At 42.4% G+C, this 15136-nt stretch overlaps 1 protein-coding gene across 1 annotated transcript; it reads right to left on the reverse strand.

Annotated features, from left to right (window-relative positions):
- Nucleotides 1-238: 238 nt before the first annotated feature.
- Nucleotides 239-14910, reverse strand: GCM1 (glial cells missing transcription factor 1). The gene is made up of 5 exons (XM_054568828.1): nt 14836-14910; nt 5052-5304; nt 3844-3956; nt 2706-2834; nt 239-973 (listed from the first exon to the last, which is right to left on the reverse strand). The coding sequence occupies exons 1-5, from the start codon at nt 14908-14910 to the stop codon at nt 239-241; spliced, it is 1305 nt and encodes a 434-aa protein (XP_054424803.1).
- Between the last annotated feature and the right edge of the window lie 226 nt (nt 14911-15136).

Genomic DNA, 15136 nt, shown 5'->3' on the forward strand with positions numbered 1-15136 from the left:
TCCCCACGTCTTGGCTATTTGTAAATAATGGTGCGACGAACAAGGGGCGGTGCTGGTAATCCCTTTGAGATAGTAAAGCCATTTCCTTCAGACATACACCCAGAAGTAGGATTGCTGGATCATATGGTAGTTCTACTTTTAATTTTTTGAGAAACTCCATACTGTTTTCCATAGTGACTGCACCAAATCACATTCCTTCTAAATTGTTAGAAGGACAGCACAAGGGTTCAGATTTGGATCATCTTAAAGGACAGAGATTTAGAAGCATTTCATTGTTGTAGTGATCCAAACCCATGTACCTCATTTCTTCATCAAAATTCCACTTGCCGCTCTTGCCTGGCACTGAATATTGATGGTGAGGGTAAGAGGTATAGGTAAAGAGAAAGGGATCTTCCTGAGGAGAATGGCATGTGGTGGAAGGGTAGTAGTTGTTAAAATCCACGTGCACCTTCTCTTCATAAAGATCCCCACCTGGATTTGGCCATGATGGATGAGAACTAGTTTTGGCTGCAGGCGGTTCCACTGGAATCTGCTGGGGGAGGGGTTCTAAAGAGTTCTGGGAAGGGGAGAAGTCGTAAGACCAGCTGGTCTGAGGAAAAGGGTAACTGGGGCAACTGTTGTCATTGAGAGGATTTCTCCCCAAGGCAGCATTTTTATTCCACGTTTGCAGATCGTTGTAATCAGGAAGGACTCCAGAGACAGGAGGCTGAAGCAGGTCTCCACTACTGTAGATCCGGCTGTTGGACACTTTGCATTTCTCATAGAGCTCAGTGGGGCACACGGGAGAAGTGGGGTCTGCCAGATCAGTGGTTCCCCCCAAACTATAGCTCTTGAATAAGCCATCATTCGGTGACTTCTGCTGGGGGGCGTTAGCTGTTAAATGTCCACTGTCACTAGCAGGCAATTGGATGCCTTCCTGGAAAGACCAAGCTAAAGGTAAACTTCCCCAACTCTGTGTTTCACCTGGAACAGACTGGAAAGGAAAGTGAAAAGTTCATGTTAATAAGTTAAGCAAGTTGACACACCTACCCCAGGCACCCATGAGTTCCTCTGTATGAGTCAGTGCACTGCCAGAGTCTCCTCATTCCTTACAAGCTGAAGCCCGAACACACAGAGCAGCGTCACCACGACCACCCAGGACCTGAGAGAAGTAAAGGCCACTTCCATTTCCTTTCTAATCTCACTAACCAGGGAGAGCTGCATTTCCCTCTACTCCAACATGAGTGTGTTTAAACGTTTCACCCTCAGACGAAAACCTGATATCCTAAATGCCTCTGTGAGAAACTTAGAAGGGCTAAGAAAAGTGAAACTACAGCTTTAAAGCTTTATCTTATACTCAGTACAACGCTCAGGGGATCTCTCTCTCTCTCTCATCCATTTCCCTCCTTGACTTCTCTATTTTTTAGTGCTATGTGGAATCCAAGAGACTGGGGTCGTTATGTTTATTTTCTTGAGAGACTTTTCCATAAACTCATTTTGTTGAGTCATAAATAGGACTTCTAGACTATGAAGTGGTAAAGATATTTTTATAAGTGGAGGATGTATATTGTTCTCCAGTTAATCATCACAAAAGAATCTGGTTGGGAATTAAGTAATCCTCTTGTTTATGTAAAACTGTTGACTAATAACAGGATCAGGGGGTGGGGAGAGCCTGTGACCAGGGATGAGTGGGTGGGAAGAAATGCCCTTCAACTTGTCCCATGGCTGGGAGAAGGGATGAGGGGCCAGTTATTTGAATTCAAAGCTTACATTGCCTGACAAGAGACACAAGTTACATATTTTTAAATATGTAAAGTACATTTAGAGCCTCCAGGGATGGACTGGCTCCATTTTTGCCTTCCTGAAAAGAAATGTAGAGCACTGAACAGTAGAAAAAGTACAGGACTTGCCATCACTATTAAGCAGACAGACCTATATAGCACAATATAACCCACGTAAGGCATGGACTGCGTATCACACCCTCTCAACCCCACCCTGAGGATCGTTGGTTTCAGAAACTGCCTTGTTCCTTCATCTTGGTAAAGGGTGATAAAGAAATACAGGGGACCCCCCTGAACAACATGGGTTTGAACTGCACTGGTCCACTTACTTATGGATTTTTTTCCAGTAAATACCTGTACTGTTTTTGATCCGAAGTTGGGAGTCTGTGGATGCAGAGGGCCAGCTGTCTGCACTGATTACTCCATTTTATATGGGAGATTTGAGCATCTGTGGATTTTGGTATCCATGAGAGGTCCTAGAACCAATCCCCCATGTATACCAAGGGACAACTTAAGTTTTGGGGGAGTCAAAAGTTACACGCATATTTTCGACTGCTTGGGGTGGGGTCAGGGGCCCTAACCCCTGCATTGTTGAAGGGTCAGCTGTAATCTGTTTTAGGGAGAACATGAAGTCAATATTTGTGGAGATCATTTTAGTTCATTGTGGTTCTATCAGAACCAAAACATGGAGTGCCAGATAAAGGTTAAGTATTGATTCCAGTCTCTTTTTCATTGTAGCAGGGAAGAGGATTCTAAAATTACACAGAATTTATCATTGAGAGTATGCTACAAAGGTGGTAGACATTAAGAGGAAAACCTCAGGTTCCGTTTCTGTGGCAGACGCCTGCGTATAGATGAGTCTGACAGAAAATGATGTCAGCTCTCATTTGTAGGTAAAGGGTGGCGAGTTGCAGGATGTTTTGAACACACGTGGGGAAAGATTACCTTTGCCTCTGGGCCCCTGTTCAGCTTTAAGGAGATGGGAGAAGATGATGTGTGTACTTTCTTCATTGTTCTTCTTGCCTCGGCCTCCAATTTGGTTTCAGGTTTTGGATGATCATGTTCTCCCTTTGACTTAAAGGAGACCAGACATAAAATAAATAACCAGATGGTACTTCTGGTTTGTAAAATTTTACCCTATGCCCTGCCACCTGACTGTGTGTTGCTACAGTTGAGTATTGTAACAAGATGGCTAAGCCTTTTAAGTACCTCCCATATCCACCTCTTTCTTGACTGCCTGTTTTTGTTTACGACAGTCTCTCACCCACATGGCAAAGCCATATTCATAGGGATAACAAGCAATGCCTATTACACATGATCTCATTTAACCTTTGGCACAACCCTGAACATACATACCGTCATTCTCATCCCCAGTTTACAGAACGGGAAATCGAGGCATGGAGAGATTATGGCACCTGGGTCGCTCCCCCTAGTCAATGGGGGAGCTGGCGTTCCAAGTGTGCTGCAGCTGGCCAAGCTGAGAGCCACTCGGGACTTCTGTGAGCTGGTTGTTAAAAACAGCTGACAGCTTGAAATCAGCCATGATAGGAAGAGTTACAGCACGGAACCTGGCAAACCCTACAAACCAGAACGTTTTCTTTTCGGAGGGCAGGATTACCAGTACTCCATTGATTCAAGCCCAGGCAGTCTGCTGGGAGAGGCCGCTCTTCACCACTGTGTATAGCACCGCTGCCATTTTTACTTCTTAATACCCAGATTTTGCAGAAAGCTGGAGCTTAGGGGAGTAAAGAGTTTTGGTTTACAGAGCACTGTAGAAGTTAGAGCTGATATTTATTTAATCCGGGGTTTGTTGGAAGCTGCCAGGTGAGGCAGGGCTGCTAGCCTGAGCATGATTGGATTACTAACCCCTCAGGAGTCCGAGGCAGCTGCTCTCGAGGGCTCGGCACTTGGCACCTCTACTGAGGTGTGGGGTTTAGATACTTGCTCGCCCCGAGTATGCCTCGTGCTTGGTGTCGGGTCTCATTCGCTTGTGCGTCTCCTGCATGAAACTCCTCCTCGTACTCTGTAAACATTTCCTGAATTAAAGGCAAATGGCATGTTATCACTCTAACTCAAATCCAACCTGGAAAAATATGAAGCGTCCGTCATGTCTCCAGAAGTTGGTGACCGGGAAGCCTCCATGGCCTCGGCAAGGAATTAGCTTCAGAGGGCTGTCGCAGTTGGGACAACGTTTCCCTGCAAAAGAGCAGAGCATGGTGACCGTGCCCGGCTGAGCCATGCCAGCTGACTCCTGAGTGTGTGCAGCCATGGAGGTGTCAGCCTGGATGCCTGGGTGGTAGCAAGTACACTTGGGCAGAGCGTTATGCACTTCCAACAACTGGGCATTGCCCCTGACCCAAGGAGGCCCGGCTACCGCAATGGCCCAGGTCAGTCTCACATGTGGACAGAAGAAGAGGTCTATAGAATGGGATATTTCACAGGTTGGGGAGAGCTTTTCTGAGCAGAAAATCCTTCCCCATTATTTACTAATACTTGAAATTTTTTGTAGAGAAGAAGAAAAAATTCTTTTACTTCACGATTAGAACTAAGGGGCAAGGGGCAAAGCCACATGGCAGAGAGAACACTAAAGCCACATGGGAGAGCTACTAAATTTTCACTAAAGTGTAAATGACTGATATTAGATCCTACCCTGAGAGCAAATCTTGAAGACAAGTTACAACGAAAGAACATGAAGTAACTTGAGATCTGAAATGGGCAAGTCACAGGGAATGTTGAATGAATTTCCCAATCTGATGAATATGATAAAAAAACAAAATGAGCACATACTTCAGCACATGATTATGGCATGAACCTAAATGTCATGGAATTGGGTCTAATCCTAAATTTAGTCCCAGTGCTTATTTAGTTCCACTGAAAATCAAAACACTCCTTGATATCACAGAGAGGCCCATTCCCCAAGGGGTCAGGGGGCAAGTCCAATAAACAACTTTCTCCTAAACTTTACATGGGCACACTGATGAATTAACGTTAGTCCCATAAGTGAAGCATCTTCCTTTTAACAGAGGCCCTTAATCACATGCCTTAACCCAAGGGAACGGTTTAAATGGTAGTTGCTGTGGTCACAGCAGACCTGTGGGGCAGTCCCCCCGTGGGGGAAGAGAGGAGCGGTTGGTTCTCCTTAATATGTTCTACGTAGGAACAGCCTTGGTCTCCACCACACTCCAGTGTGAAGGTTGGCCCTTGGGTTGTGCTGGGATGTAGTGGCCTATCTGGGCAGGAGCCTTTGAATGAATGCCATCTTTGTCTCCAGGGCCAGCAAGCCCTACTCACTCTGCTGCTTCTGCCGGGCTTTGTCACAGATCGCAGGTCTCAGGAAGATCTTGCGGCCCTCCTTGGTGGAGCAGTCCCGGCTGCACACCACCACGCCCAGGCAGGACTTCTTGAGGATGCGCGAGTTGTGGTTGTTGGTGTTGCGCATGGCCCAGCTGCTCAGGTGTCTCTGCGCGTTCCTGTCCTCTGAGCTGTAGATGAACTTCTCGTAGGAATCCGGCCATTCTTGGAACCAGTCGGTCTTTTTCACATTCTTACACAAATGACACAAAGGACATAGTTATATTCTAAGCTAGAAGACACAACTGTCCATCACTGCAGAGTCAATTGACATGAAGGTTGTTTCAGCACTCAAGAGCTAGGTGAGAGGCCTTCGGCAAAGACCACGCTGGGTCTAATTCCGATGGTGAGACCTGAGAACTCAGCACAGCAGCAGCAACACAACTGCTCTGTCTACTGAACCTTTGCTCCCCAGACCACAGTGAGCTGTAGTTCAGCCCCCGAGTTCCCCCTGATGGCCGCTTCTCTAGCCCTTGGTGATCAGAGTTAGGACCATTCTCCCTAAGAATTTTTGAGGGTGAAGTAGTATTATTGTGCTCTGACACAATTAATGTGGAAATCCTTGTGGCTGGACAGTGAGATAATATCTCATGCCACAGTGTAGTTACCTTATTAAGAATGTTAAGATTTATGCAGAGTCACCAGCCGTGGAGGGACTGGAGAGCCCTGGTGCAGGAGGATTCGGAGAGCCGCTACCTCCTCTGAGGAGGTTGTCTTCCTTTTTCTCTACTCCCGCATTCATGTGCCTCAAACAGGGAGAAGAGTAAGGAAGAGCTGACTTTGACCGGAAGTGTCTATCTTCTTGCCCAGGACTGGCACTATTCCCTGCATGTGAACATCTCACTACACTAAGGCACTCAGTCATTACAGCCTAAGTTATTTGGCTTTCTGTGCATCTGTATAAGAGGGATAGCAAGACCAGCCTACCTCAAGAGTAGTTTTGAGAATTAAATATTAGTCACTGATGTGTGGCTCACATTCCTTAGGCCCTGCTTTGGTACAGAGATGCTCCATTTGACAGATCCCACCTAGTTCTTACAGTGGGAATTATTAAGCAATCTCAGGCATCAAACTTGGGCTGTGTCCATCCCCACAGCTTCCAGAGACCTGCTATGGTATAAGAATATTTTTCATTAGGAAGATTCCAGAAGATTGGACTGGAAGGTTCTAGACAGTCCAGGAGTGATCAGGGTACTACTGATATTGATTGAGTTAAAATTCAGGTTTAGAACATGCCAAAGAACTTTGTAACCTGAGACTCTGGGCAAGTGATTTTTGTCTCTGAAGCCTCCGTTTGCTCTTCTCTGAAATGGGAACATTGATAAAACACACTTCTAACAGTACTGTAAGGAGCAGCTCTGTAAGCCTCATATAATGATAGCTGCTGTTTAAATGGAATGTCATGGGAGCTAATGTAGGATCCAAGGAAATAGGAGAGGTTTTATGTACACGATAGGTTACTGGTTAAGAACTTGGGGCTGCAAACTAGGGCCCGTAGGCCAAATCCAACCTGTTTTGGTAAGTAAAGTTGTATTGGAACACAAATGTGTCCCTTCATTTCATTGCTGTGCACGAATACCTTGTACCACCACGGCAGAGCTGAGTAGCGATGGCACAGACTGGATCGCCCACAAAGCCTAAAATATTTACTATGTGGACCTTCACAGAAAGTTTGCCAGTTCCTGGCTAGGAGCATGGCCAATGCGGGCAGATGGGCTCGGTGTGAGTCTTTACACAGTTCCTCGCCCTCTCAGTGCCTGTTTCCTGCTCTCTCACATGAGTACCTACCTCACAGAGATGTTATGAGGACCAAATCTGTTAACATACCCAAAACGTTTATAACAGTGCCTGGCACATAGCAAGTTCCAAATTGACATGAGCTGTTACTCTACTAGACCTAGGGCCGCACACAGTGAGCCAATGTGATTGTAGGAGCCACTAGCTTTCAGGAGAAGAGAGACCCACAGAGAGGTCACTTCATGCTTTAAACCTTGCCTAGCCAAATGCAAGGCTGGATTCCAAACACCTATAAAATAAAGCTTAACTGGTGCCACTCTGGTCTCACCATCTTCCTTCTCAGGGCAATGACAAAAGCTGGCCCTTCGAGTAACTGCCACGGTATGGGAAGAGGTGCTTGCCCCAGAAAAGAAGGGCAAAAGGACGTAAGTCACAGGAGGAGAGTGGCCCCCGGAGGAACAGTCCCCTCTAATCCACCCGGCAGCTACACGAGAGTTCCAGGAAGGAGGCACAATCAGGCCCAGATGCTGAACAGACTGTCTTCTTCTTCCAGGTTGTCCTCTCTCTCCCTCAAGTTCTTGGTAATTCTGAGCAGGATAAAATTCCACGCCCCAGCGTGAGAGAAATAGCTCAAGCAACCTCATCTCCTACTTTCTCTACCCGCCTTCTCTCCTCTGCCTTCTGATCTAAGCTCCAAACAAGACTCTCTTGTTTTCTTCACAGAAATGCCATAGAAAGCATAATACTTTATCTCCTGAAATAATAAAAATGCAGGTTAAAATGTGTATCTTTGTCTTACAATTTGGAGTGTAAAAATCTACTGGTGGATTTGAATTCTTTAAATACAAAGCACAGTTGTTGGGGTTGCAGAGGAAGGGGCAAGGTAGACATGGAAAAACTACGGGTTTCATGTTTTAAAGATGACAGTGACCCCTTTAGGCTTGTCAGTGGCACAAATCCCATGAGCCAGGAGGAGGCAAGGTGTTTATGAGAGCAGTTCAGATGTTGTGGCTGAAGTAGACTCCCTGTTCGTGGAGGGAGGAAAAAAATGATCACCGTGCGCCTGCCTGCCTGCCTGTCCCTGTCTCTTTCCTATTTTCTCTCAGTTTAATGTATATTTTGATCTCCCTTGAGGCTTCCTCTTTGACCCATGGATTATTTAGAAATATATTGTTTAGTTTCCATGTATATATAGATTTTCCCATTGTCTTTTACTATTAATTTCTAGTTTGATTCCATTGTATTTGGAGAATACACTCTGTGTTTTTAGTTATTGGAACACCCTGGAGATTTGTGTGAGGGATCACAATACGTTTTACACTCTATTGTCTTTTAAGCTTTTTTTTTTTTCAACAGCCCCTGCAGTTGCACCCTAGGTCTCCAGCGCTGTTAATAATGCATCAATTTTGCCAAAGTATGGACTTGAGAAAATGAGTAGGAGTAAAAGTATTCAAGCTATTTTCTTGGCTATTTATTTATGCCCAGTCATTTGACCTGGATGCTTTGCGGAATCTTTGACCTTTTGACACTGAAATTAAGGAAAACCCTGATCACAATAACTCAAAGGAATCCAGGTGTCAAATGAAGGACAATGATTTCTGAGAGCCTTTTAAATTTAAGGCACAGGAGAGGTAAAATGTAAAAGAAAGAATAATTATTTCTTAATCATGTTTAGCAAATCCCCACAAATAATTTTCTTCACTTTTTTTTAGATCTTGTGTTTATTTTAATTTCTAACTTTTCATGAGTAACTCTTTGTTTTTCCTCTTGGTTAAGAAGTTTATAATTTAAGGGGAGTATTCTTAAGTTCTCCAACATGTGAATGTATTAATTTATATTTTATGACCTCATTGGTAATATCATTGGGAGCTTAATTAATGTTTCTATAACTTCTGTGTCTAATTTTTTACTGAGACTTAATCCTCTCACTCACTCAAAATCTTTGAAACTCTGTGTGCAGTCATAGATCACCCTTTATCCTCTCTTCATTCTAATTTGCTTAATTGCTTGAAGTGTTTAATAGGGTGCCTTGAGAATTAAATACATTCTATTACACAAAACTAAAAAATTAAAATCAAAATTCTGAAATAAGGCATCAAAAATATCTACATTATCATGTTATTACATTAAAGTTGATTTTCATCTGGAATATAGTCTCATATAAAGCAATTGCGTACCAGGTTTTCTTTAATTATAATAGCTTATTAATTCCTTGTAAATAAATGTTTCCAAATAAGACAAGGATAGCAAGTAGGTACATCTTAAAGCAAATCAGAGGCAAAATAAATTAGATGTCACTTATAGAACACAGAAAAACAATTCAACCAACATCTTGATTTATATACAACTCTTCAAGAACTTATCTCTTCTGAGAGAACTGAAAACCAGACTCCAAGTGTTATCAAAAAGAAATTTAATTCAACAAAATGCTTTCCAGTTAAATCAAGAATTCCTGCTTAGGCCAAACCTGCCATTTCCTTCCTTTGTTAAGGGGTCAAGACTAAGGACAAAAAGATCCTAATTTGCTTAGACCACACGAAAGTGAGCCAGAGTTACCCAGCTCTCAAACTCTCTGTCGCCTACCTCTCTTTCCTCTTCTCCCGTCCATTTCCCACTCCACCCCGCTAAGCAAGGGCCCTCCTGATAGGCACTCAGAAGAGAGAGCTCTGCTACCACTGAGGCAGTAAGGGTCCCATCCCCCTCACACCAGAAGTACAGGGCAGCGGCAGACTTGTGGCCCCGATTGCGGGAGACCCAGTGACCATATAGGAAAGGGATCAAGAAAACTGGACAAAGAGGACAAAATCATGGTCATCTGCATCAGGCTAATACTACGTGACCTAATAATTGACAAGAAATCCAGAATCTGATACCTGTTACCTCCCTAACACCAACACACAAAAATTACTACAACTGCTTCACTGGTTACATTTAGTCACATGAATTACAGAAAGAGCTAAAAAATTCACCTTTGCTCATAATTTTGTGTTCATCCCTACAAAAGCTAAAGACTTCTTTTTGGCTAAAATCATGATCCAGGAATTAACTGACTGGAGATGTAACCTCTTTGTAATTGACTCACCAGGTTTTAGGATGGTCTGCATTTCTATTTAACTTATGTATATCTTAATTTTTTCCCTATAAAATATGTACTTCAGCTTTGTGAGTTAATGATTTGGTGTGATTTTGGCAATGGGTTTAATCTGAAAACTGCTTATGCTTAGGAACAAAATGATTCAGAGTGTTTGCTGTGGTGTTGTTGCAACAGCCTATAATTTTGCTCAGAAAAATTGGCTGGTGTTAAGAATGGAGTGGGTATTCTCATCTTATTTCTGTAGAGAATACTGTTTAGGAATAAAAGGAACTGATTCTCTTCTCAATTTTCAACCAGAAAAAAAGGAAGAAATTTCTTAGAGATTCAAGGCTCTCAACTGTTACAATAAGGATTAATGAGAGTGTGACACTTTCTGGGGCCATGTGATAAACATTTTTAATGAAAGTAAAACTAAACCAACACCAATCATTTGCCTCTTGAACCAAGAAAACCCTAAAGCAATTATATTCGAACTTTCAAAATGCAAAATTGGTGTATTAGATTGGCCTGGAATAAACGGACTCTTATCCATTATGGTTTTGAGTAATTTAAGTGCCTACAGTTCTGGGCTGGCTCCTTGGGGACTGGATTAAGGAGAGATGGGCATCAAAATAACCACAATTTAGAGGAGTGGCCAGAAACAAATGAAAAGAAGGTTTGTATGACACCTATGCAGCTAAGAGAAGGAAGAAACATACATGAAACAAACTGGGGAGGGATGATTTATTGAGGGCATGTAGCCTTTCTAAACGCAAATGTGACCATAGTGGCTTCCCACTGCCTGTAAAATAACCCAATTCTCTTAGGACAGCCTGCTGCCAAACCACCTTCCTGGTCCATAGGCTCCCAAATCTCCTTGCTGGACACCTATGCACAAGCTCCCTCAAATGCAGACTTTCAATAGCTTCAGACTCTGGTGCCCCACTCTGCCTTCATTGTCTTGATTGCTTTCTTCACCTGTCCTAATTCACCCACATTTTACAAAGCACTTCTCTGGAGAAGACCCTTTGCCAGGGGTTCTGCCTTGCTTTCCGTGCCCAAGTCCTGCTGAATTACACACTTCCTCTTCCAAGCGCCTCAAGCATTTTCTTACATGGCCTCGATTCTCTATTTGGGCTCTTGTCTTGTTCCCTTAGCCCAGATCATGAGTACTTTCATGGAAGTTAACACAGCTCAATGACCTTGTATCCCTGAGCCTGCTATAGTGTCTGGCACATTCCAGTCCCTCAAAAAACATCTGATGTCCTGTTAAGGACATCACCATTCACTGCTGTCAAAAATTAACCCATAAGTCTTGATTTATCTGAGACTCATAAAGGCATATGGAGTTTCCAGGACCCAATGGAGTCAGGGTTCACTCAGGTGACCATTGTGAAACTTGAACACATTAGTGGGTTAATAGGAAAGAATTTGTTTTACAGGTTGCAGGAATTTGCCCACAGGTTGCAATAGTAGTCATCCTAGCAAGAATATAAAATTATTAAAAATTGCCCTGGCTGGTGTGGCTCAGTGGATTGAGCGCTGGACTGTGAACCAAAGGGTCGCTGGTTTGATTCCCAGTCGGGGCACATGCCTGGGTTGCGGGCCAGGTCCCCAGCAAGCGGTGCCCAAGAGGTAATGTTTCTCTCCTTCCCTTTCTCCCTCCCTTCCCCTCTCTAAAAATAAATGAATGAGTGAATGAATGAATAAACAAATCTTTAAAAAATAGAGAGAGAGAATATAAAATTAAGAAAAATAAACTAGAAATTCTTTGTGTGGATGGGACAGAGAATAAAATTGGGGAAATTTGTAATAATAACAAACCATTGCATTTGATCCTTTAAACAACCTTTTTTTAAATGTCCCAACAGGTGATCTGAGGAAGAGTAATTGCCTAAGGGACTCCCTGAAAAAAGGGTCCATGGTCAAAAACAAGTTAGGGCAACACTGCTTAACACAGCTCCCTCTTGGGAACACCATCGATGAACAGTATGGTTGGAAAGGCTCCAAGTCTGCTGGAGAGAAATCTGCTGAACTTCGCTGAACCTAGTATTTCTCATTGTCTTTCTTCACAACACCCATTACAATTGTTTGTAACTTATACTCTACTGAAAGCATTTTGGGAAACACTAGTCTAAACAGCTTAGAGCTTTAGGCAGGATATATAGAAATTACTATTGTTATTTAACCACGGAGATAACTAAGACTTTAGAAAAATCGATTTGTTGAGAGTCACACAGCTTATAAACAATGAAGTCACTTATTAATAAATTTCATATTTGTTATTTGTTGTTTAATATATACAAGGCATTGTGGTAGGCCTGGGCAGATGGTTCTAGAATCCTAGACCATTAGAACTAAAAGGGCACATAAGAGATCATTTAGTGCAACCATGTCATTTTCAGAAGAAAGGGAGTGTCAGAAACACTAACCATCTCCTTCCCAGGGCTCTACAATTAAAAGCAGCAGAATAGGAATTCAATGCAAGGGTTCTGTCTCCAAGCTCCCTGCTTCTCAGAGTTCACCGTACTGCTTCCAGACTTGTGCACAAAACATAAAATTGAGTATGCATGGAAATCCTTCCAAGACCTTTTTTTTTCACCTCAACTGGTTCTTGATACAATCCCAGAGCCAGCATAAAACCAGCCGAGATGGTGTTGTCTATGCTTAGAAAATTTTAAGGGACCTTTGCATTTTTAATCATTTCCCTAGCATATTTAAAAAATTGAAGGGCACTTAGCTATTTCTATGGGAAATCAAAGTTTTTCTATGAACTACAAATAATACATTTCCAAAAATGAATGTGTATTTTTGTTGTAAATTTTTCACTTTAATGTCTTGGGTAGCTGAGAATGTTTTTATTTTGGGAATTCATGTTGGAACATGTGCTTTCATGAGCCCTGAGACTCCCTTCCGGGAGGTAGCTCTTTCTTTCTTATGTCTACAGATCTGGGGATGATATGGATCCTCTGCTCCAGAAAAAAATGAGTGTCAGTATACAGTGCTGCCTATCATTTCATAGGATTCTTATACCCCATTACAACTCCTGCTCTGGGATGTGACATTTTAAAATCATCTATGGACCTACTTACTTCAATTCTTGATTTTGAAGATGCCCAGCTTATATTTGGAGTTTGCAATCATGAAATTAGGAATAGGCAGACATACAGGTCCTTGAGCCAGGAGTAATTAAAATTTATCTTAAAATTTCCCCTAAAACAGCTATATCAATCATAAACCAGTGGAGAGCAACTACAAAGACAAATCCCTAAAACAGATATTATTATGATTTAGCTGTGGTTTAATTAATTATCCTCAAATGAACAGAAAGTAGGGCACACTTAGTATCCACCACTTTTCCAAGACCTACCAAGAAATGATGTAGGGGGGAATTTAAAGAGAGACAAAAGAGCCCTGACCAGCATGGCTCAGTGAATTGGGTGTCATAACACAAACCGAAAGGTGTCCAGTTTGATTCCTGGTCAGGGCACATGCCTGCGTTACTGGCCAGGTCCCCAGTTGGAAGTGTGTGAGAGGCAATGGATGTTTCTCTCGCACATTGATCTTTCTCTCCTTCGCTTTCTCCCTCCCTTCCTCACTGCCTAAAAGTAAACAAATAAATCCTTAAAAAAAGAAACAAAAGGAAAATTTTTTTAAAAGATTTAAACATAAAGAGAAACAAGAGAAAATTAGAGTAAAATTTGGAATGATCTGGACATCTTTATCAGTGTGAAAATCTGGAATGGTTATAAATCAAGGCTGTGGACTCTCTATTCCCTCTCCACTGCTTGGGATGATTCTTGTTCCCCAGAATCAGGCAGACTGGCTTAAAGTTTTCAGTATTTGGTAATGGTGGTCTCCAGTCTTACCTTTTCTACTCACCTTTTCAAACAACTTTCAGTGAAGCATCCTTCAACTATCAGAGAGGGAGGTCATTGAAGTCAGTTTTAAACAATTAATGTTTTCCACAAAATTAAGAGTTTAAAAGTCAATTGCCAAAAACGAAGGCCAAGAAAACATAAAATGAAAGCCATTCCATAGCTGGGAAGCAGTCCAGTGTGTGTGTGTACTATTTATAAAAGTTCTAGAGGAGCAAGCTGTAGCTCACATGACATCTATCATTTGGACATTCCAGGTACAGATTTAATTTGAAACCATTTCTATAGCAAATCATGTTGTATGGGAATGTATGTGCATTATGAAGAGTTCATCTATGGGCAAATATATTATCATGGATTTTATTTTTGCCACTGGCCAGGGGTGGGTACAACCTGAGCCAAGCCAACTTTGAAAGAGCAGGAAAGTAGCATTTTCCTTGCTGCTGTTTAGAGTGGGGGAGGGGAGAGGGTTGGGCAAATCTGGTATGTAAAGTCTCACTCAAATCATAGGTTTTGACATCTTTTAAAAATTCCTCAATGGGATGTCTAGCTGAAGCTCTGGAGGGAGGAGTTTACCAGTTGAGACTCCCACTAATTTCTTTCCAAGTCTCAGCAAGTAATAGTCAAGGCTTCATAGCCAAATACAGGGTGGGACAAAAATGGGTTTATAGTTGTGAGTACATGGAAACAGAGTTTATTCTTGTATTATTATTTATTAATTATTGTATTATTTTCTCTTTTTTCACCTTCTTTTAGATTTTGTTTATTTATTTTTAGAGAGAGGGGAACAGAGGAAGAAGAAACATCAATGTGTGGCTGCCTCTTGCACGCCCCCTACTGGGGACCTGGCCCATAGCCCGGGCATGTGCATCGACTGGGAATCAAACTGGCGATCCTTTGGTTTGCAGGCTGGCAATCCACTGAGCCACACCAGCCAAGACTAATTATTGTATTGTTTTCCATACGAACAACTGTAAACCTACTTTAGCCCCACCCTACCCTGTATTGAAGGCAGATCTTTATAGCAAATACATACCTGTGGCAGTTTTATATCATTAATATCCCAGCTTAATATCTCTTTGTCCTCAGAATCAAAGTCCTCAGGTTCCATGATAAAGTCAGGTCACCCACCAATTTCCGTCTATTCAACTCCCCTCAGCAGTGCTTAAGAATTTTGCTCTCAATAACTGTTGGATCAGTCCACTCAAGCAGCTTAGACCAGGAGCCTGTTTTCTGTTGCTAAAAAATAAATGACAATAATATTGACCATTAAAGATAAAAGTCAGTGCCTGTCTAACTGAAAAATGTTTTATTGATGTTTTTGCAGTCACCAACAT

The sequence above is a fragment of the Pteronotus mesoamericanus genome, unplaced genomic scaffold (assembly GCF_021234165.1).
Source record: "Pteronotus mesoamericanus isolate MK-2021 breed Mesoamerican mustached bat unplaced genomic scaffold, CSHL_Meso_final contig_20, whole genome shotgun sequence".
NCBI classification, from domain to species: Eukaryota; Metazoa; Chordata; class Mammalia; order Chiroptera; family Mormoopidae; genus Pteronotus; species Pteronotus mesoamericanus.

Coding starts and splice junctions, on each gene's coding strand:
- GCM1 (XM_054568828.1), bottom strand. CDS start 14,910: ATGGAACCTGAGGACTTTGATTCTGAGGACAAAGAGATATTAAGCTGG. Junction 5,305..14,835: donor ATGATATAAAACTGCCACAG/GTATGTATTTGC, acceptor CATTTGTGTAAG/AATGTGAAAAAGACCGACTG. Junction 974..2,705: donor ACAGGGGCCCAGAGGCAAAG/GTAATCTTTCCC, acceptor TTTCCTTTCCAG/TCTGTTCCAGGTGAAACACA.